At 42.9% G+C, this 23,549-nt stretch overlaps 2 protein-coding genes across 4 annotated transcripts in view; one reads left to right on the plus strand and one right to left on the minus strand.

The window, feature by feature from the left end:
• Window positions 1-9,828, plus strand: part of LOC129828016 (transmembrane protein 255A-like) — a 38,674-nt gene extending 28,846 nt beyond the window's left edge. Inside the window, exons 5-9 of one of the 2 annotated variants that reach the window (XM_055889412.1) lie at window positions 765-836; window positions 1,008-1,096; window positions 1,775-1,937; window positions 2,159-2,308; window positions 2,587-9,828. In XM_055889412.1, the coding sequence (XP_055745387.1) occupies window positions 765-836; window positions 1,008-1,096; window positions 1,775-1,937; window positions 2,159-2,308; window positions 2,587-2,748 (636 nt within the window). In that variant the 3' untranslated portion in view covers window positions 2,749-9,828. The remainder of the gene's footprint in view (window positions 1-764; window positions 837-1,007; window positions 1,097-1,774; window positions 1,938-2,158; window positions 2,309-2,586) is intronic. The other variant, XM_055889413.1, reaches the window with a different exon arrangement.
• A 263-nt stretch (window positions 9,829-10,091) lies between these two features.
• On the minus strand, window positions 10,092-23,234 carry LOC129828013 (transcriptional regulator Kaiso-like). Of its 2 annotated transcripts, none has more exons than XM_055889410.1 (2): window positions 23,148-23,234; window positions 10,092-14,040 (listed from the first exon to the last, which is right to left on the minus strand). In XM_055889410.1, exon 2 carries the CDS (start codon window positions 14,036-14,038, stop codon window positions 12,119-12,121), a length of 1,920 nt encoding a protein of 639 aa, XP_055745385.1. In that variant the 5' UTR covers window positions 14,039-14,040; window positions 23,148-23,234; the 3' UTR covers window positions 10,092-12,118. The 2 variants fall into 2 exon arrangements, with proteins under 2 accessions (XP_055745385.1, XP_055745384.1); XM_055889409.1 differs by lacking the exon at window positions 23,148-23,234 and adding an exon at window positions 18,634-18,730.
• Window positions 23,235-23,549: the final 315 nt, after the last annotated feature.

Below are 23,549 nucleotides of genomic sequence, written 5' to 3' on the forward strand. Positions count from 1 at the left end.
TGTCGTGTCCTCTTCACGACTGTCTTGGTGTGTTTGGACTATTCTAGTTTGTTGTTGATGTGGACACTGAGGAACTTGAAGCTCTCAACCTGCTCCACTACAGCCCCGTCGATGAGAATTGGGGCGTGCTCAGTCCTCCTTTTCCTGTAGTCCACAATCATCTCCTTAGTCTTGGTTACGTTGAGGGATAGGTTGTTATTCTGGCACCACCCGGCCAGGTCTCTGACCTCCTCCCTATAGGCTGTCTCGTCGTTGTCGGTGATCAGGCCTACCACTGTTGTGTCGTCTGCAAACTTAATGATGGTGTTGGAGTCGTGCCTGGCCATGCAGTTGTGGGTGAACAGGGAGTACAGGAGGGGACTGAGCACGCACCCCTGTGGAGCTCCAGTGTTGAATATCAGCGTGGCAGATGTGTTGCTACCTACCCTCACCACCTGGGGGCAGCCCGTCAGGAAGTCCAGGATCCAGTTGCAGAGGGAGGTGTTTAGTCCCAGGATCCTTAGCTTAGTGATGAGCTTTGAGGGTACTATGGTGTTGAACGCTGAGCTGTAGTCAATGAATAGCATTCTCACATAAGTGTTCCTTTTGTCCAGGTGGGAAAGGGCAGTGTGGAGTGCAATAGAGATTGCATCATATGTGGATCTGTTTGGGCGGTATGCAAATTGGAGTGGGTCTTGGTTCTACTGCTGTTGTTTCTTTACTGATGTGTAAAACCTAATCAGTAGGATAAAATGTGGATATGATGACTTTGTGTTGCGCCCCAGGACCTTAGACCCTACTACGCCGGTCGCTGTGATTTCCACGCAAATTCAAAACCCTCTGTTGATTATGAAGATGTGAGTGCACACTTAATTCCTGTTGAGCTCATATCACCATTTTGTTGAAAGGTTGCCTTAAAGTTGTTTAAATGTTGCCTTAGAGTTGAAAATCCATCAGTTTCACATAATATAGAGCATGACCCATATGCGTTACCATGTCATAACAGTGACTATCTGATATAAATCTAGGTTCACTGCCAGACAGCATCCCGGGCTACCTGTAACTTACGTGTGAAATCCAATACCTGTTACTGCTGTGACCTCTACAACTGTGGCAAGTGAGTTTGCTAAGCCTCCTTCACAAATTCCTATCAGAGGATTATTTTTCTGCCTGAGAGGCAGCTAAACTCAGCTCTATTTTGTTTGATTATTTACTTGTTTGCCTCAAATGTATACACTTGTTGTTTTAGTGTCTTTTTAGTTGCTTTAAGGTCAGCACTGCTTATGTTTCAGGAACACCCTCTTTTGGGACATGCGAATAAAGATGTTTTGAAAAAGTTTAGGAAAACATCCATGATTTGGAAATAGGTCCCTTTCTTTTAGCCCCTTGTGAAACATTATTGTTGGTGTGGTTGATTTTAAGAGTAGCTGTGTATAAGTCTTCCTGCTTGGAATACACAATGATTGGATGCCCTGCCCTCACTCCTACATGAAGACCAATCCTCATACCGGTTTCCCAACTCTCTCTCTCTAGTAGCTGTAGCTACAGTAGTTCCCCCTTTCCAACTTGATTTGAAACTGTCATCCGTTTTACAACCAAAGGTGCACTTCTGTTCATTTCTATGTTGATTTATGCTTGCCTGTCATTTTCCTGTCAAGAGTACACAATGAATGTCGTAGGCATTACACATTTCTCTTTAGCCTTGCATCTCAATAAGGTGGTTCTTACTTCTGTATTTCTTTACTCTTTCCCCTTCCTGACCTCGTCCACCCACCTCTCCCACACACTGGCCCAGCCGTATAGAGCTTATGGGGGGCTACCATGAGTACACGGAGGTGGGGAGCTGCGAGGATGTGGTGCACCTCTACCACCTGCTGTGGTCCGTCATCATTCTCAACATTGTCGCTCTCTTCCTGGGTATCATTACCGCCGCCGTGCTGGGAGGTTTCAAGGACTTGGTGAGATGAGCAGCAGGGTTGTATTTATTAGGGCACATCCTAGCATAACGTTTTAAAGCGTTTTTCAACAGAAAAAAGTGGTTATTATTAGACAGGTCCAGGTATTCCCCCCCGGATGCAAATTCTCAGTATATGTGGCCCTTAGTGTTGCCCTTTGTGATGTGCACACACCATGAACCACAGGTATCAGTATGGCTCATTATATTTTGTGTTTTGGACAGACGCCCATGTTGACCCCTGACTCGTGTGAATCAGAGCCCCTTCCTGCAGCCTCTTTCCCCTTAGAGTTTCCAGTTTCCAGCACCCCCTCGTTCAACTCCTACTACAACACTGCCCCCTACCTGCCACCCTACACTGCCTACGACCTGCAGGTAATATACTACTAATACCCATCATACATTATCCCTCACATAGCCACAACTAACAGGAATAATGCATTAGGACTGAAGACTAACTTGAACAATGTGTGGGTAAGTCAAACTTTTGAGGAGATCACGCATTTATGTCAATGGTAAATATGCACAAATTCAAGTTACACTGGTGGATTTCAAGTTAAGATTCTGTCCTTACTGCCTGATCATAGGATGAGTACTGTACAAACTCAAGTCTGTTTTAACTCCGGCTCATCTTCTCCCTCCCTTCTCCTCAGGGCTCCAGCATGATGTTCCCTAACTCTTCTGGCCTGTCTGATGACTCCCAGTCAGGGGCTAGTCGCATAGGGGCCAGCCGCATGTGGCCCACCCTGGTCCCCCCAAGCTACTCTCCCCCTTACTCCCCCTCCGATGAGAAGCCCCCACCATACAGCCCCTAGGAGAGTAGCTAGGAGAGTAGCTGATTCTGGGAAGGAACAGGGGGGGGGCAACAACATTAACAACAATCTGCATTGATGGGTGTTGGTGGGCCTTGAATATTAACCTGTTTGAAAGAGAGCTACTGCTACATCTGGTGCTCCATACCGTTCTAAAGCAGCCAAGCCTGCCTGGGCTTTGTTGTGTATACAGAGACAAGGAGTTACTGGAAGAAAAAAATAGCATGCGTCACTAATGTGACTAGAAGCCAGTGCCATTTGTCATAGGAGGGCTGCAAGGTTCATTCATTCCCCAATAAGTATAGCCTGTTAGGATTCATTTCAGCCCAACCTGGGTGGAGCGGGGGATATAACAAGATGCTGCTTGCCCTACACACTTTTCTCAGCAGACTCTCTATCGATGCCAGTTCGCTCCCCACATCTTTCCCTTGGCCCTAACTATTCTATGTTTGCAGGGGTCTGGATAGGTATAAACAGTGTAGTGGGGGATGTAAACATCCTATCGTTGACACCTTAAAGTTCTGCAAACATCGAAGAGTTAGAGCCAAGGTGCAAATTGGGATCGGCTGTACGTGTATTGAAAACAAGCTTACCTCGCTCAAGATACCAGGACTGTCTACAGTCATGGCCAAATGTTTTGAGAATGACACAAATATTAATTTCCACAAAGTTTGCTGCTTCGGTGTCTTTAGATATTTTTGTCAGATGTTACTATGGAATACTGAAGTATAATTACAAGCATTTCATAAGTGTCAAAGGCTTTTATTGGCAATTACATGAAGTTGATGCAAAGAGTCAATATTTGCAGTGTTGACCCTTTTTTGCAAGACCTCTGCAATCCGCCCTGGCATGCTGTCAATAAACTTCTGAGCCACATCCTGACTGATGGCAGCCCATTCTTGCATAATCAATGCTGGGAGTTTGTCAGAATTTGTGGGTTTTTGTTTGTCCATCCGCCTCTTGAGGATTGACCACAAGTTCTCAATGGGATTAAGGTCTGGGGGAGTTTCCTGACCATGGACCCAAAATATTGATGTTTTGTTCCCCGAGCCACTTAGTTATCACTTTTGCCTTATGGCAAGGTGCTCCATCATGCTGGAAAAGGCATTGTTCGTCACCAAACTGTTCCTGGATGGTTGGGAGAAGTTGCTCTCGGAGGATGTGTTGGTACCATTCTTTATTCATGGCTGTGTTCTTAGGCAAAATTGTGAGTGAGCCCACTCCCTTGGCTGAGAAGCAACCCCACACATGAATGGTCTCAAGATGCTTTACCGTTGGCATGACACAGGACTGATGGTAGCGCTCACCTTGTCTTCTCTGGACAAGCTTTTTTCCGGATGCCCCAAACAATCGGAAAGGGGATTCATCAGAGAAAATTACTTTACCCCAGTCCTCAGCAGTCTAATCCCTGTACCTTTTACAGAATATCAGTCTGTCCCTGATGTTTTTCCTGGAGAGAAGTGGCTTCTTTGCTGCCCTTCTTGACACCAGGCCATCCTCCAAATGTCTTCCCCTCACTGTGCGTGCAGATGCACTCACACCTGCCTGCTGCCATTCCTGAGCAAGCTCTGTACTGGTGGTTCCCCGATCCCGCAGCTGAATCAACTTTAGGAGACAGTCCTGGCGCTTGCTGGACTTTCTTGGGCGTCCTGAAGCCTTCTTCACAACAATTGAACCTCTCTCCTTGAAGTTCTTGATGATCCAATAAATGGTTGATTTCGGTGCAATCTTACTGGCAGCAATATCCTTGCCTGTGAAGCCCTTTTTGTGCAAAGCAATGATGACGGCACGTGTTTCCTTGCAGGTAACCATAGCTGACAGAGGAAGAACAATGATTCCAAGCACCACCCTCCTTTTGAAGCTTCCAGTCTGTTATTCGAACTCAATCAGCATGACAGTGATCTCCAGCCTTGTCCTTGTCAACACTCACACCTGTGTTAACGAGAGAATCACTGACATGATGTCAGCTGGTCCTTTTGTGACAGGGCTGAAATGCAGTGGAAATGTTTTTTGGGGATTCAGTTCATTTGCATGGCAAAGAGGGACTTTGCAATTAATTGCAATTCATCTGATCACTCTTCATAACATTCTGGAGTATATACAAATTGCCATCCTACAAACTGAGGCAGCAGACTTTGTGAAAATTAATATTTGTGTCATTCTCAAAACTTTTGGCCACGACTGTACAGATGTGCCTTATCCATACCTGAAACCCCACCTCTTTAAGGAATACCTAGGATAGGATAAAGTAATCCTTCTAACCCCCCCCCCCCCCCTTAAAAGAGTTAGATGCACTATTGTAAAGTGGTTGTTCCACTGGATATCATAAGGTGAATGCACCAATTTGTAAGTCGCTCTGGATAAGAGCGTCTGCTAAATGACTTAAATGTAATGTAAATGTAATATCTGTCGACTCTCAGAGCACCAGTTATCCTGACCAGGTTAGAAGCTCGCCACCTTGGACAATGTGGTCTCCTCCCTCTGACTCGCACCTCAGTCAGTGTGTCTCTCTCTCGCTCTGCTTTAGTATACTATGAAGGCTTCCTGTCAAAAGTGGCACCGTGATTGCTCCTTATTTTTTGCATTGCCTTTAAGTGGCATGACACTGGTGTCGTGGTTTGGGAATGGTTTGTCTGATTGATACGCCTTGGTCACATTGAACCAGTATTAACACTGTTAGATTGCTTTCAAGCTCAACTTTTTGTGTATTTCCATTAGGACTAAAAGCGTATAGCCTGTAATTTACTGTACATCATTTGAAAATGGAATCTGTAACGTTGCTTGGACATATGTAAAGGTACACAACTGTATCTCGTAGTGTAATGTAAACTGAAGGTATTGAAGCATAGATCACAGTTCACCCTATTACGGTTTATCTCACGTTGTTGTTCGCAGATTGTGAGCAGGGTTATAGCAGAGCCAATAATGACAAAATAAGCCTTTGTTGTGGGGTGGATTGGGGGGCAATCTATGGATCCAGATACCTGCCAAAAGGTTGAACATGCGTATCATTAGGATCGTAAGAAAATCCATATGTAAATTGTTTGGATCGTAAGAAAAACCATGCGTGAAACATGAAACTTAAACGTTAAAATAGATCTGTCCAATGTACAAACCTTGTGTTGCGACTATGAATTAACATTTACACGTTAAATTTTTACTTTACATATCCCTTTACTCGGTTACAGATCTTTTTTAGTACTTTGCTCATTGTGCTTACAGCCCAACACCGTGCAGGACGTTTGGCATTTGCCAGAGAACACCAAGATTGGCAAATTCGCCACTGGCGCCCTGTGCTCTTCACAGATGAAAGCAGGTTCACACTGACCACATGTGACAGACGTGACAGAGTCTGGAGATGCCGTGGAGAACGTTTAGCTGCCTGCAACATCCTCCAGCATGACCGGTTTGGCGGTGGGTCAGTCATGGTGTGGGGTGGCATCTCTTTGGGGGGCCGCACAGCCCTCCATGTGCTCGCCAGAGGTAGCCTGACTGCCATTAGGTACCGAGATGAGATCCTCAGACCCCTTGTGAGACCATATGCTGGTGCGGGTTGGCCCTGGGTTCTTTCTAATGCAAGACAATGCTAGACCTCATGTGGCTGGAGTGTGTCAGCAGTTCCTGCAAGAGGAAGGCATTGATGCTATGGACTGGCCCGCCCGTTCCCCAGACCTGAATCCAATTGAGCACATCTGGGACATCATGTCTCGCTCCATCCACCAACGCCACGTTGCACCACAGACTGTCCAGGAGTTGGCGGATGCTTTAGTCCAGGTATGGGAGGAGATCCCTCAGGACATTACATCAAAGTTGGATCAGCCTGTAGTGTGGTTTTCCACTTTAATTTTGAGTGTGACTCCAAATCCAGACCTCCATGGGTTGATAAATTTGATTTCCATTGATCATTTTTTTGTGATTTTGTTGTCAGCACATTCAACTATGTAAAGAAAAAAGTATTTAATAAGAATGTTTCATTCATTCAGATCTAGGATGTGTTATTTTAGTGTTCCCTTTATTTTTTTGAGCAGTGTATAATGGCATAATTTAATTTTATAGCCGTGTGGGGCTATTGTGGTGATCATGTAAACTAATGAATCACACTTTTTCTAGTATTTGGAGCACGGACTGTAGGCCTTATATTAGGCATTTTGACTGTTGTGTTAGTGAATCCGACTCGGTATGTAGGCTTGTTAAAGTCATTTGCGATGCACAATCCCATCACGCAGAGGATATATCCATATCCAAAACAAGAAAAAACTAAATATTGATTACTTCTTGGTTATAACCTGTCCTGAGTGAAATCTTTCCTATCGGCCACTGCACGTGCTTTAACTATTTTGTAAAAAATGTATTTGGAGGCTATATTTAGAGGCCTGTGACCTAGGGTCTCTTTTTAAGGAGAGCCCTATAATAAAAACAGTTATAAAACACAGAGTTCTAGAATTATTCCGCAAGACACCAGTACCCAAAATGACAGCCTAAATTACAACGCCTACAAGTTGAAAGCCTATTTTTTTAATTTGGATAGGCCTAAATTAAACATATTATTGTGATAGGCCAAATAAGTTTGAATACACATGGATTAAAATAAACAAATGGATTTGTTGCAACTCAGACAAATGACTGAATGGGTGACATACTGACTGAACTGAAGGATGCATTAAATGTTAAAATATGTTGGAATGACAAGTTGCACGCATCATGCACGCTCTGCACTTTATTGGGGTATAATGACTCTGACTGCATGCCTCCAGAAGGGCATCTTCTGAGGCTGAGGGTTGCTTTTCTGAAGGCCTGTGGTGCTGCATGGAGATCACAAGCTCTTCAACTGGGCAGCAGTGTTGTGATGGAGGGAGTAGCCTATATGGAGACTACCTAAGACCGCTGCAGTTATTGTGAAGTGTGGGAATAAGCTTATACCAGACTTAGCCTACATTTAACCTCTCCCTTGTTCATTTCAAAGTACATTACCAGTCAAAAGTTTGGACACACCTACTCATTCAAGGATTTTTGTTTATTTTTACTATTTTCTACATTGTAGAATAGAAGACAAACTATGAAATAACACAAGGAATCATATAGTAACCAAAAAGGTGTTAAACCAATCAAAATATCTTATATTTGCGATTTTTCAAAAAGTAGCCACCCTTTGCCTTGATGACAGCTTTGCACACTCTTGGCATTCTCTCAACCAGCTTCATGAGGCAGTCACCTGGAATGCATTTCAATTAACAGGTGTGCCTTAACTTAACTTGTGAAATGTATTTCCTTCTTAATGCGTTTGAGCCAATCAGGTGTGTTGTGACAAGGTAGGGGTGGTATACAGAAGATAGCCCTGTTAGGTAAAAGACCAAGTTCATATTATGGCAAGAACAGCTCAAAGACGTGAAGGTCAGTCAATCTGTAAAATTTCAAGAACTTTGAAAGTTTCTTCCAAGTGCAGTCGCAAAAACCATTAAGCGTTATGATGAAACTGGCTCTCATGAGTACTGTCACAGGAAAGGAAGACCCAGGGTTGCCTCTGCTGCAGAGGATAAATTCATTAGTTACCAGCCTCAGAAATTGTAGTCCAAATAAATGCTTCACAGAGTTCAAGGAACAGACACATCTCAACATCAACTTTTCAGAGGAGACTGTGAATCAGGCCTTCATGGTTGAAGTGTCTTTGTGAGATTCAGAGTGGGTGATCTCCGCATGTGTGGTTCCCACCGTGAAGCTTGGAGGTGGTGGTGTGATGGTGCTTTGCTGGTGACACTGATTTATTTAGAATTCAAGGCACATTTAACAAGCATGGCTATCACAGCATTCTGCAGTGATATGCCATCCCAACTGGTTAGTGCTAAGTGGGGCTATCATTTGTTTTTCAATAGGACAATGACCCAACACACACCTCCAGGCTGTGTAAGGGCTATTTGACCAAGAAGGAGAGTGATGGAGTGCTGCATCAGATGACCTGGCCTCCACAATCACCCGACCTCAAACCAATTGAGATGGTTTGAGATGGGTTGGACTGCAGAGTGAAGGAAAAGCAGCCAACAAGTGCTCACCATATGTGGGAACTCCTTCAAGACTGTTGGAAAAGCATTCCAGGTGAAGCTGGTTGAAAGAATGCCAAGAGTGTGCAAAGCTGTCAAAGGCAAAGGGTGCCTACTTTGACAAATCTAAAATATGTTTTGATTTGTTTAACACTTTTTTGGTTACTATATGATTCCATATGTGTTATTTCATAGTTTTGATGTCTTCACTATTATTCTACAATGTAAAAAAGTAAAAAATAAACAAAAACCCTTGAATGTAAGTGTCCAAACTTTTGACTGGTACTGTAGATACATTAATAATAAAAGAGAGGCATAATGCCATCTAGACTTGCGCTGGCAAACAAATCCATTACATTAGCTACCTAAATGTGAAGTAAACTCAACTGAGGAGTAATAGAGACTTTTAACTTGAAAACGTGCAGGATACCTCTTCCCGGTTTCCCTGACATCTGTTTTTTTATACTGTTATACTTGTTTGGATAGCACTCCTCACAGGCCATTTGGTGTACGTTTCTTTTGTCGGCGAGATTAAACTGTCAAAACTCTTTAAGGTATTATTGTACGTCAGAATTGCAACCCAAGATTTGTTCAAGCCTAAACTGTTAGTCCGTAGTCGTAACATGGTGTTTGTATGTTCACAGATAAAATGTCACGTTTACGTTTGTTTCACACTTGGCTTTTGTTACGATCCTAACAATATGTATATTCAAACTTTTGGCAGGTATCTGGCTCCATAGGAATCTGAAAAAGAAATGATCACTCCTAATGTTATTTATTTTTGTAAAGGGACTAAACACTGAACTCTCCTGTCTCTTTATGGGTGTAATATAATAGGTTATTACACACGTACACTTTAGTACACCAAAAGAACACCCCTTTGTGTTGTCTTAATCACAAAATGCATTGACCTCAAAGTAAAGTGCAGCCTCTTGAGATGATCGATTAAAGTAGTCAGTTTTGAGCAGCACTTTCTCAACCGCTGAAGATGGACTTCTGCTGACTCAAGTGGATTGATTGTCTCGCCATTAAAAGCAATTGTGTAAAATGCTTGTACGGTGTTCTTTTCCATAGACAACATATAGGTTAAATAGTCAACATGCATCATCCTTAATGAAATACCTACCTCACAAGGTGCATTTTATTTTCCATTTTTGAGAATAACCATCCACCAGGGAGAAAATGCCAATGGAGGGGCCTTCATTACTATGGGATTTAGGAAAACTATCAGATTTAAACTCTTTCAAACTAAAAGGCTGTGTAGTCGTCTCATTCAACAGGTTTCTTCCATTCTGCCAAAATGAGGCACACTTAAAAAAAAAAAAAACTTTATTAACATTTGTTTAGCACTATACCTAATAAATACGTTTTTAAAACAGAAACATTTTCAAATGAAAAAGGTCACAATTATGTACAAGATACACCACTGTTAATTGTGTAAGGTTTCTTTTAGCCATAAAAGTTGGCAGGGAAGGACATAATGAAGCAGTATAAAATGTCAAGTTCGCTCTCCACAGTCCAACTCAATTCAAATACATACTGACAAGGGGAAAGGAAGAAAAAGAAACATTAAAAAAACAATGATCTGCAGGACAATCCTGCACTAGGTGCTATTTCATAACAGAAAGAAATGGTTTTCGAGTTACATGATTCCTATGATACACTATGTAGGCAAACTGTATACATACAGAGTAGGAGGTAGCTGACTAAACTCAACTCCATGGTGAAGGAAGTTTCTGATGAACCACCAACGGAGTAAAGCAGAGACCAGGCTTTGTGAATCAATACTTTAAAAACAATATAAATTATGAAATACTTACCTTATACCTATGTTTGTCCTCTGTAGTTGTGTGCCTTTGTTTTCTGAAATCCATACTTTTTAATAAAAGGTTAATCAAATACAACCACTGACTGTTTCCTTGTTGAGATTCATCTTATAGCAACAGCAATGAGGAAACAGTCGGTGGTTGTCTATAATTAAACTTTTATTAAAAAGTGTGGATTTCAGAAAACAAAGGGATGATTGACATCCATTAATTCCATCAATATCCAGCATCCTGATCCAATCTCTGTTCAAACAACAAACATCAACTGTTACCATTCAGCACCACTGTACATTTTATCTTCCCAAAGGCATAAGGTAATTTGACTCCCGATAAAAAAATAGATTTCATTAAAAAAATTAAGATCTAACAATAAATAAATGTGTATGCCTAGATTTAGGGTCCTTCTGTTGAACTGCATGAGCACTCCAGACAGAGTACTCACAAATGTTTACCATTAAAAAGGGTAAGTAGAAATACAATGAGTGCCAATACATAGTTCAATGACAAGAGCTTGATAAGAACAAAAGTCACATTCCACTCCGGATGGGCTAGCTAGAGCACATAGGAATTTCCTAAAAACAACTACACTTAACAAAAATATGAACACAAGATGTAAAGTGTTGGTCCTGTGTTTCATGAGATGAAATAAAAAAATCTCAGATATTGTCTATAAGCACCAAAAGCGTATTTCTCTACAATGTTGTGCACAAATTTGTTTACATCCCTGTTATTGAGCATTTCTCCTTTGCCAAGATAATCCATCCACCTGACCGGTGTGGCATACCAAGAAGTTGATTAAATAGCATGATCATTACACAGGTGCACCTTGTGCTGGGGACAATAAAAGGCCACTTTAAAAGTTGTCACAACACAATACCACAGATGTCTCAAGTTGAGGGAACGTGCAATTGGCATGCTGACTGCAGAAATGTCCACCAGAGCTGTTGCCAGAGAATTTAATGTTCATTTTTCCACCATAAGCCGCCACCAATGTTGTTTTACAAAATTTGGCAGTACGTCCAACCGGCCTCACAACTGCAGACCACGTGTAACCACGCCAGCCCAGGACCTCCACATCCAGCTTCTTCACCTGCCAGATCATCTGAATGGGGGCGAGGTGGGGGTGGTCACAGGGTGCTGAGGAGTATTTCTGTTTGTAATAAAAACTTATTCTGATTGGCTGGTCCTGGCTTCCCAGTTGGTGGTCCTGGCTCCCCAGTGGGTGGGCCTATGTTCTCCCAGGCCCACCCATGGCTGACCCTGCCCAGTCATGTGAAATCCATAGATTAGAGCCTAATGAATTTATTTCAATTGATTGATTTCCTTATATGAACTGTAACTCAGCACAATATTTGACATTTTTGTATGTTTATATTTTTGTTCAGTACAGTTTAGCTAAAACAACTGTTGAACATTTGAAAAAGACAACATTTGACGTGGACCCAGGACACCAAATTCAAATAGGGGGACCCACTGACAAGGCATAGATCATAGAGCGGTGAGCCACCCTGCTCAGTACGTCTCTGGTATGACAAACTCAAACTCAGAAGAGCCTGGGGGAGGTTGGATAGGGTGGCTCCCTGGCCGGTGGGCACCTGATCCAGGCTGTGCTTCAGGCTCCACAAAGATGTCATCCCAGTTCAACATCTTGCCCTGGGTGGACTGTAACTGTAGTGGGTTGGCCAGGTGCCCCCTTCCAGGGTTAATGTGCTGGACGCTCCCATCCTCTTGGATAATAGGGACCCCTCGTGAATCTGAATCGTCTGTCTCATATGAGTAGGTCTTGAACTGCACTGTTTTGCAAGGGAGCAGGCGGTACAAGTTGTTGTCGGTGTCGTCCTTTTGTTTCCTCCCGGATGGGTCCTGGTTGTGGGCTTGTTTGCAGTGAGTCGACAGTAGCTGGTAGTTGATTAACATCTCGTTGCACAGCAGGCACTGGTACCTCCGCTCGCCTGTGTGGTGGATCTCGTGTTTGGTCCGATACTCAGCCAGGGCAAACACCTTGTCACAGTAGTGGCATGGGTACTTCTTCTCCCAGGAGTGGGTGTTGAAGTGGCGCCGGAGGCTCGTCAAGCACACGTAGGGACGCTTGCAGACCATGCACACAAAGAAAGTCTTCCCGTCCATGATGAGCTCGTAGTGATCTTGCTGCTCTGTTTTGGTCTTCTTGATCGTGGCACCCTGTGGCAGTTGAGAGGTGTTGAAAGGCTGAAGAGGGGTAGCCATCAGAGACCTCTTTCCCCCTCTACTGTTTTTAGAATCTCCCTCCCCGGGGTCGTCCTTCATGGGAACAATGTCATATGTGTTCTCCCCAATATTGGCATACACCTTGCAGCCTGGAGAAAATGAGTCGATCTCTGAGGCTTTATCTAGTGTTATCGTCTTTTTTGTGGTTGCGGATATTTGGGGAATGTTGAGGCCTGCCTCGTTGATGAATCCGCCAGGGGACTTAACGGCCGAGAGCTTGATTTTTAAGTCACTCTGTCGAGCTAGTGTAACCTGCTTCTTGTGGATTCCTATTATCTTGTGGTTTTCTGAGGGCAAGGAGGTGCTGATGGGTTTGGGGGCGAAAGTGCCAATTCTAGCCGGTGTAGTGGGTGTGCTGCAAGAGGAGAATCCAGTGGGTGAAGACGGAATATTTGAGCTTGTGTCAGGGGACACCATGGGTCTGATCAGAGAACTTTGGCCTCGCAAGGTCTGCGAGGAGCTGTTGAGGTGCGGGGCTGCTTTGACTGTTTTCTCTTGGTCCTTTGTCAAAGCGGGTCTGACCTCTCCCGGTTGCTTTGCCACAGAGTCTTCCTCTGTATTGGGTCCATCCAAATCGATGATTTCGCAGGGCTTGCATTTCTTGGTGGCGTCCGTTTTGGATACAAACATAATGTCGTCATCGTCCGAGTCCTGAGCCTTGTTTGCACTTTTGTCAGTTTGACTGAACTCCTCTGCAGACAGTGAAAAGGACTCGGTGACAATGGGCATCATCATCCCCATTGAGTCTGTACTGCTTTTCTCCACGGAGCTTACTTCATTGTTTTCTGTGTCTTTGGACAGGCCAGGTAGACCCTTCACTTGTGAGAGCGGTACGCCTAGATTCGCAATGAACTTCACGCCCAACACCTGCCCAGCATTGATGAGCTCATTGAGCATGTCGGAGCGAACGCGGACAATCTTGGAACTGTAAATGTAATTCAGGATTTCCTCAAAGATTTCCGCCTTGATGAAATTCAACTCGATCACCTGTCCAGCCACTGAGAAGAGTTGGTGGAAATAAGTACTTGATGCGGACAAGATGTTTTTGTGTGCTCTAAATTTACGGTCCTGTATAATTATGGTGACATCACAGAACAATCCATTATTTCGCTGTCTATTCATCGACTTTAGCACCGTTCCTGAATACCGGGTGTCACTTGCAGAGATCAGCTTTAGGCCCGACATCCCTGTGGAGTGAAGACAAAAGCAATGAATAACAAATGCATTCACTTGACAGTCTTTGTATCAATATAAAACATTTCCTCCACCCCAGTAGGTCTTACAGTTGCTTGACTGCACTGCTACCAGTAAATTTAAAATCGCCTTTCACTTCTTGTTGGGTAACCTAATCATGCATTCATAGTAGCCAGAGAGGAAGAGGCGAAGCGAGGGGATTCACGCTCGCCAAAATCTGTCCAAAATAAGCACAATGCGTTTCTATGGGCTTATTTTGGACCTAAGGTTGTCGCACGCCTTCCTGCCTTTGGGACAACGACTCCTATTGTTAGGGTGGAGACATTAGCATCTCGTCATCATTTAATGATCTCTGCAGTAGCTCATTGTTTTAATGGGCGACTACACTTCCTTATTTGGCCTCATTTTAGAATTGTTTCATTAAAGGGTAACTCTCAACCCCAATTTAGCCTTTGCCCAACCCTTTCAAATGTAAAAGAAAAATGCATTCAGGTGAGAAGTTGTGGGCGAGGGGAATTGCTCATAAATATTAACTTTGGGGGGATGTGGGGCAAGCCCCCATGGGGCACAAAAAACATTTGAAAGAAAAGTGTAATCATCACCTTGAAAATGAAGATTAGGGGCTCAATTCAACCCAACTCGCATTGCAGCTTTCACTCTTTTGACTTAGAAGTGTGTGGGCATTGGATGAATACTGTAAAGGATTTGGAGAGGATAAAGATATCTGCCCCATGTGGAATTAGAACTCACAACCATTGAACTATAAGCCAATTGTTTTAGCGGACTGCGCCCCCCAGTCACAGCGTTAGAGAAAATATACACAGTTGACCTGACCACCATTGTCATCTATTTATTGTTACTTTGGATGTAGGTACGAATATAAACATATAATCCTCATAGCCGACATATTTTTTTTTCTTTGTAAAAGCACAGATGAAACGGTAAGCAAAAACGTTGAATTTGGTCATGAGCAGAAATGGGATTTACGGACATTTTTGTGTAACGTCAGTTGTCTTGTCAAGGAAGCATGATGCAAAATATATTGGCACACTCCACTTATCAAGACCATTGCCAAATAAGGCGCCCTGTCACCTGATTTTATAGTAAGCCTTGAGGTGGTACCACCCAGTACATCCCAAACAGAACCCTCCCTTGAGATGACGTACCTACATCATGATTTCATTGGCGGAGTTGAACCGCTAGCGGCAAAAAGAGCTAGATTTACAACTAAAATACCGAATTATATCACTTTTGCAACGAACTGTCAAAATTAAGACCAGAATTTCCGTGTTTCACTATAACTACGCTTAAAACATCTGGGTTTTGATTTAAATAATAATAATAAAGGCTAGCGGCCTTGACTGAATTCAAATGTGAGTTGGTTTCGGGGTGTGGTTTGATGTGGATGTCTCTTGAGTGTTTACAGGTGGGAAGAGTTAGCCAAATTATTTAGCCAATTAGCTTCAACTGGCTTGCCGTGGCAAAGTTAGTTTGACTTTGGATAGCCTTTCTCTGGGGCTAGTTAGGGACCGTCAATGAATTATAGGGACCGTCAATTAATTATAAAATGGAAATCTGACGATATTTTCATGTTGCACATATTTTAGTTGTCTCAAATGCTTTCAATATTTGTATATGAATTATTTAATTTTATAGTTGGAAGTTTTTAGGTCATTAAAATTTGGAGCTACTGACCTTTTAAAATATTGTCCCATGTACATTGTGTAATTTACTGATGGTCCCTATCTAACCCCATAGGGATATCGAATGTCAAACAAAATTGGCATTACAGGTTGCATGAAGCTGCGCTCCAAATGTATGATTACTTAGGTGCTGCCAGCTGTGGACAGGATTAAAATAAACCTATCCCACGGAAAACTGTTATGGTAACCTTCATTCCGTGACAATATTTCAAAAAATCTCGCAAATCTCAGTTTTGGACGAGACTGACTTTATGACCAAAAATGCTCCTATTTACACTTTGTAGTCAATTTTGACGCTAGAATAAATGTTTGACTCATATCGATGGCACATATGCCATTTTCAAAATGAGAAGTTGCTTTTTAGGGGCAGTCACTCTTTAAAAGCAGGTATGAGTCAGCTACCTATTATACTAGCTGTTCAATATGCTAGAGTGGTGAATAAAATAATTGGCAAACTACACTGCTAGCTAAAACGGTCAACAGAATCGTTTCTAGTCATCTCTCCTCCTTCCAGGCTTTTTCATCTTTGAATTTATATGGTGATTGGCATCTAAACTTTCATAGTATTACTACACTGACCGGCAACACAGTTCGTCTTTCAATCACCCACGTGGGTATAACCAATGAGGATGGGAGAGGCAGGACTTGCAGTTCGATCTGCGTCTGAAATAGAAAGGAGTTCTATTTTAGCCCTTGGCATCGCAGACGCTCGCGAGCAGTGTGGGTGCAATAATTGAATAACATAGATTTCTAAACTTATTTTGCAACGCTCGCGCGCGTGGTGTGGTCAGCCTATTAGTGACCCCAAACGTTTGAACGGTAGTGTAGGCTCTCTGCAAGGTTTTGTATATCCAGTGGTGGAAAAAGTACCCAATTGTCATACTTGAGTAAAAGTAAAGGTACCTTAATAGAAAATGACTCAAGTAAAAGTGAGTCACCGAGTAAAAAACTACTTGAGTAAAAGTCTACAAGTATTTGGTTTTAAATATACTATAGTATAAAAAGTAAATGGAATTGCTAAAAGTACAAATCATTTCAAATTGCTTATATTAAGCAAACCAGACGGCACCATTTTATTTTTTATTTTATTCCCGCTCAGCCCAGTCAAAACTGTTCGCTGCTCTGGCACCCCAATGGTGGAACAAACTCCCTCACGACGCCAGGACAGCGGAGTCAATCACCACCTTCCGGAGACACCTGAAACCCCACCTCTTTAAGGAATACCTAGGATAGGATTAAGCAATCCTTCTGACCCCCCCCCCCCTTAAAAGATTTAGATGCACTATTGTAAAGTGGCTGTTCCACTGGATGTCATAAGGTGATGTCACCAATTTGTAAGTCGCTCTGGACAAGAGCGTCTGCTAAATGACTTAAATGTAAAGTAAATGTAAATTTATGGATAGCCAGGGGTACACTCCAACACTCAGACATAATTTACAAACGAAGCATGTGTTCAGTGAGTCCGCCAGATCAGAGACAGTAGGGATGACCAGGGTTGTTCTCTTGATAAGTGTGTGATTCAAACCATTTTCCTGTCCTGCTAAGCATTCAAGCATGCTAGGCTCCCGAGTGGCGCAGCGGTCTAAGGCACTGCATCTCAGTGAAAGAGCCGTCAGTACCTGGTTCAAATGCAGGCTGATTCACATCCGGCTGTGATTGGGAGTCCCATAGGGCGGCGCACAATTGGCCCAGCATCGTCCGGGTTTGGCCGTCATTGAAAATAAGAATTTGTTCTTAACTGACTTGCCTAGATGAATAAAATAAGTCCAAATGTAACGAGTACTAGGGAAAATTGGGTGTCAGGGAAAATGTATGGAGTAAAAAGTACATCATTTTCTTCAGGAATGTAGAAGTAAAAGTTGACCGAAATATAAATAGTAAAGTACAAATACCCCCAAACCTAAAGCAGTACTTTCAAGTATTTTTACTTAAGTACTTTACACCACTGTGTATATCTTACCTATCATACAAATATCATTTTCTGACTCAAATAGGGTTCCCTCAAGTTGCTCACATGTCCAAAAGATTTTCAAATAAAAATGTATTGATATTAAAAACTTTTAAGTTACATGTATTTGAAAATATCAATATAAATATATTTGGGGTTTTAGGCTGGGTTTCTGTAAAAGCCCTTTGAGACATCTGCTGGCGTGAAAATGGTTTTATAAATTAATTTGATTTAAAATGTAGGCCTATCATGAAATCATGTTATTTGTATGCCTAGCAATCAACAAATGATAATAAGTCTCAGTCACAAATGACCACTCCAATAAGGCCCCTATAGTGAACGAGAGGCATGTAGAATGTACTCTTCCGAGTTTTCAGTTCGTTTGTCTGTAGGGGGTCCTGCGTGCTCTGGGCATTACTGACTCAAATTAGCGAAATGAGTCGAAAGATTCGTTTCGTTTTTTTTAACTTAACGAGTCAAAACGATCAGAGTCAGTAATGAGCCGAACTTCTCATCACTGCACTACTGTAGGAATGAGCGAAAGAGAATCTGCATTGTTTGTAGCTTACTGGCTAGTTAACGTTAGCCTAACACCATTCACTAACACAAGGCCGGTCTACACAATTGAGTCTTACATGCCAATCACATACATGTGATTTAAGGCAGCCTAGTATCTATACAATCTATTCGCTCACATGCATATTAGGGGAGATAGAACTTAGTATTGATTGATTATTGTAGATAACTTATATGAAAAGGATCTACAGTAGCTTTAGCTTAACGTTAGTTGGCTACATATTAGCAGGGGAGGGATGTTAGCTTCCTGGTTCGCGGCAGGTTGCAGCGTTTTTGGTAAACGCTGATCCATCATGACAAAATTATTGGATGAGGCCAATATACGAGGTTGGCTTCTATAAGTAACACTTGTTATTTACCTGCAGCGCCAAGCCTTAAGATTGATTGTTCTTTCCAAACGAAGTATTTTCTTCTTTTATGGTATTATTGCGGTCCCCAAACAGTCCTTAGAGGTGCCTGCCGCCACCTACAGCACGGGTGGTAAACTATAGAAAAAAATCCATTGTAGGAAGGGGATAAACCAACATCATCAAAAATGTAAAAATTGTGGCACATAAAAAAAACATCCCACTCCTTCAGTCACATTCCAATTCAAGTCACATCCCTATACAGGCTTAGGGGCCTGTGAGGACGGAACATCCTTTGACAGGATTTATTGCAATGCCTCAGCTGTAAACTCAAAATAAGCCCACTTCTTGTTACCCTCACTGATGCCACTTCAACCAACACACCCATGACATTTAACGAAACTTCCAAAGGATCGTCCAGGTTACGTTGGTCCAAAACCCTCACTCTGAAAAAAAGAGAGTCTAGGGGTTTCCTAATTTCCACCACAACTTTGACTTTCCTTTTCGCCGGTGTAACCCATTCATTCTTACTCTCCGTGCTCTCATCTTCAACTAACTCGCCAACAGTTTCAAATAATACATCTGTTTCCGCCATCTTCCTTCCACTCGTCTCAGAGGTCATGTCTAGATGTATGGAAGAGTATTAGGGCCAAGTGAAGAGAAAGAAAATAAACAGCAAAGGGTGGTGGTACTTGGATTCTTATTTTTTGCACAATAGTACTTAAAAAAAGTAGCAATATTTCAAGAATAAACTCAACACTGAATTTAGAGAATAAAGTCTACATTTTGAGAATAGAGCTTTATTTCAAGATTAACGTGGGGGATTTGGTTAAGTGCATGTCTCCCTGGCTCCCAGTTGCTGTGCATGCCACTGTTGAAATGCCTGAACCAATTTATGTTTTATCCCAAAAATGTGGTCGGAGGCGCCATATAGATGGTGTGACGCAATTGCAGAGCCTCCAGAGGCAATGCAGAAGCCAAATTGAGCTCTGTACCTCATCACCTCTCTCAAATGTAACAATGTGTAGGGCTCAGTCTAGCTCCACATTGACATGATTGGTTGATGGTAGTTGAGGGCGGGAGGTCCTGTGTAAACACAAACTCACTTCCTTGACAACTTCCTTCACAACAGCTCGGTGCTGTTCCACGAAGCACAAGAAGTATGAATGGCCTGACTTCTGCAGATGCCTTAAGTAAATGCTGCACAGTCAATGCATACGCCAGATTGACCATGCAGTGCCTTGAAGCCCCTGTCCAAATCTTCAGATCCAGGATAAATTGGCTTTTAATATCCTGACTTCTGCAGAGGCCATGCATGTCGGATTGACCATGTAGAGCCTTTTAGATTACTATACTTGAAATTATACTTTAGAATTGGCTTTAGTGAGAAGGAAATCCTTGCTATTTTAGCACATAATAACCATATTATTATAAGTATTAGGACCTGGATAAAGTTGTGCCACCGAATATTTTCAGGAGGAACCATAGTTGGGTACCGCTTGCCGTGCGGTAGCAGAGAGAACAGTCTATGACTAGGGTGGCTGGAGTCTTTGACAATTTTTAGGGTCTTCCTCTGACACCACCTGGTATAGAGGTCCTGGATGGCAGGAAGCTTGGCCCCAGTGACGTACTGGGCCACACACACTACCCTCTGTAGTGCCTTGCGGTCAGAGGCTGAGCAGTTGCCATACCAGGCAGTGATGCAACCAGTCAGGATGCTCTCGATGTTGCAGCTGTAGAACCTTTTGAGGATCTGAGGACCCATGCCAAATCTTTTCAGTCTCCTGAGGGGAATAGGCTTTGTCGTGCCCTCTTCACAACTGTCTTGGTCTGTTTGGATCATGATAGTTTGTTGGTGATGTGGACACCAAGGAACTTGAAGCTCTCAACCTGCTGCACTACAGCCCTGTCGATGAGAATGGGGACATGCTTGGTTCTCCTTTTCCTGTTGTCCACAATCATCTCCTTTGTCTTGATCACGTTGACGGAGAGGTTGCTCTCCTGGCACCATATGGCCAGGTCTCTGACCTCCTCCCTATAGGCTGTCTCATCGTTGTCGGTGATCAGGCCTACCACTGTTGTGTCGTCTGCAAACTTAATGGCGTTGGAGTCGTGCCTGGCCATGCAGTCATGAGTGAACAGGGGGTACAGGAGGTGACTGAGCACGCACCGCTGATGGCCCCCCGTGTTAAGGATGAGCGTGGCAGTTACCTACCCTTATCAGAAACTCCAGGATCTAATTGCGGAGGGAGGTGTTTAATCCCAAGGTCCTTAGCTTAGTGATGAGCTTTGAGAGCACTATGGTGTTCAACACTGAGCTGTAGTCAATAAATAGCATTCTCACATAGGTGTTCCTTTTGTCCAGGTGGGAAATGGCAGTGTGGAGTGCAGTAGAGATTGCATCATTTGTGGATATTTTTGGGTGGTATGCAAATTGGAGTGGGTCTTGGGTTTCTGGGATAATGGTGTTGATGTGAGACATGACCAGCCTTTCAAACACTTCACAAATACAGATGTGAGTGCTACGGGTCGGTAGTCATTTAGGCATGTTACCTTAGTGTTCTTGGGCATAGGAACTATGTTGGTTTGCTTGAAATATGTTGGTATTACAGATTCGGTCAGGGAGAGGTTGAAAATGTCAGTGAAGACACTTGCCAGTTGGTCAGTGCATGCTCAGAGTATACGTCCTGGTAATCCGTGTGGCCCTGCGGCCTTGTGAATGTTGACCTGTTTAAAGGTCAGGCTCACATCGGCTACGGAGAGCGTGATCACATAGTCATCCAGAACAGCTGATGCTCTCATGCATGCTTCAGTGTTGCTTGCTTCGAAGCGAGCATAGAAGTAATTTAGCTCGTCTGGTAGGCTTGTGTCACTGGGCAGCTTGGCGGCTGTGCTTCCCTTTGTAGTTTGTAATAGTTTTGCAGCCCTGCCACATCCGATGAGCATCGGAGACGGTGTAGTACGATTCAATCTTAGTCCTGTATTGATGCTTTGCCTGTTTGATGGTTCATCGGAGGGCATAGCACAATTTCTTAAAAGCTTCCGGGTTAGAGTCCCGCTCCTTGAAAGTGTCAGCTCTACCCTTTAGCTCAGTGCGGATGTTGCCTGTAATCCATGGCTTCTGGTTGGGGTATGTATGTACAGTCACTGTGGGGATGACGTCATCGATGCACTTATTGATGAAGCCAATGATTGATGTGGTGTACTCCTCAATGCCATCGGAAGAATCACGGAACGTGTTCCAGTCTGTGCTAGCAACACAGTCCTGTAGCTTAGCATCTGCGTCAATGGACAACTTCTTTATTGACCAAGTCACTGGTGCTTCCTGCTTTAGTTTTTGCTTGTAAGCAGGAATCAGGAGGATAGAATTATGGTCAGATTTGCCAAATGGAGGATGAGGGAGAGCTATGTACACGTCTCTGTGTGTGGAGTAAAGGTGGTCTAGAGTTTTTTTTCCTCTGGTTGCACATTTAACATGCTGGTAGAAATGAGGTGAAACTGATTTAAGTTTCCCTGCATTAAAATATCCCGCCAACTGGGAGCACCACCTCTGGATGAGCGTTTTCCTGTTTGCTTATGGCCATATACAGCTCATTGAGTGAGGTCTTAGTGCCAGCATTGGTTTGTAGTGGTAAATAGACACCTACGAAGAATATAGATGAAAACTCTCTTGGTAAATAGTGTGGTGTACAGCTTATCATGAGATACTCTACCTTAGTCGAGCAAAACCTCGAGACTTCCTTACTATTAGATTTCGTGCACCAGCTGTTGTTTACAAATATACACAGACTGCCACCCCTTGTCTTACCAGAGACGGCTGTTCTATCCTGCCGATTCGGTATAAACCCCACCAGCTGTATGTTATTCATGTCGTCGTTCATCCACGACTCAGTGAAACATAAAATATTACAGTTTTAAACTGTTCACTGTCTCTCATGTTTTTCTACTTGCACACACAAATTCAGAAATCAGAATGATGGACAGCCACAACATATTTGCTTACGTTGATTGGACTAAATCGTTTTTGGTATCTTTTAGTTGTCACTGTATTAGACTAAGCAGAGGTGATTTGATGATGTTGCTATCCGGTTTTGTGATAAAACAAAGGTGTGTTTGAATTGTTGTCTCGGCCTTTAGGCCTATAATTCATATGCCTTGCGACCGCGGTATAAGAGGTTATGAAGCAAACAACGCAATTATCAAAACGCTTAGGTTTTAATATGGCTTTTTTTCTGGCTTCCCAAGTGATTTTACACATGAATCTCAAATGGGCCCTCCGAAATTCGCTACAACATTCTGCTGCGTAGCCTATGCGAACACCTTGCAAACAATCTGTGCATAATGGAAACTTAAGTTAATGCCACATGCACAAGTACAGTTAAATGCCTTTCTTGTAAACTCAAAACCCAACAATGCAATAGTCAATAACAATGTATTACTAGAAAAAAAACATAAGAAATACACAATTATGTAAGCATACTATATACAAGAAATATTTTTTAAGTCCCTTCCAATAACATACTTACATGTGCAGGGATACTGGAGTGTTGGAGGTAGATTTGTATAGAGCTAAGGGGACTAGGCAACAGGATATAAGATACAGAGTAGCAGCAGCTTGCATGTGAGTGGGTGTGTAGAGTCAGTATAAACAACTTTATCTGTGGTGCTTTACAAACAGTAATATGTCCCCCTTGTGGCAACTATCCTTCTAACGACTGCTTCGTGAGCACACCCCATACAATGAATTATCTTGGGAGACCGGAGGCTATGGGTGTGTCCCATGTCAGCTGCTGTCCAAATTCGTGACAAACAACCTGCTGCTAGATCATGCATTGCCAACAGGAGTCGTAACATTTGTGTCAAAACAGTTGCATCTGGTGTGATATTTACACATTTGCCTCAGTTCAAAACGTTTCAAACTAGATATG

Source organism: Salvelinus fontinalis, chromosome 29 (genome assembly GCF_029448725.1).
Source record: "Salvelinus fontinalis isolate EN_2023a chromosome 29, ASM2944872v1, whole genome shotgun sequence".
NCBI classification, from domain to species: Eukaryota; Metazoa; Chordata; class Actinopteri; order Salmoniformes; family Salmonidae; genus Salvelinus; species Salvelinus fontinalis.

Coding starts and splice junctions, on each gene's coding strand:
- LOC129828013 (XM_055889410.1), bottom strand. CDS start 14,038: ATGTCGGGCCTAAAGCTGATCTCTGCAAGTGACACCCGGTATTCAGGA.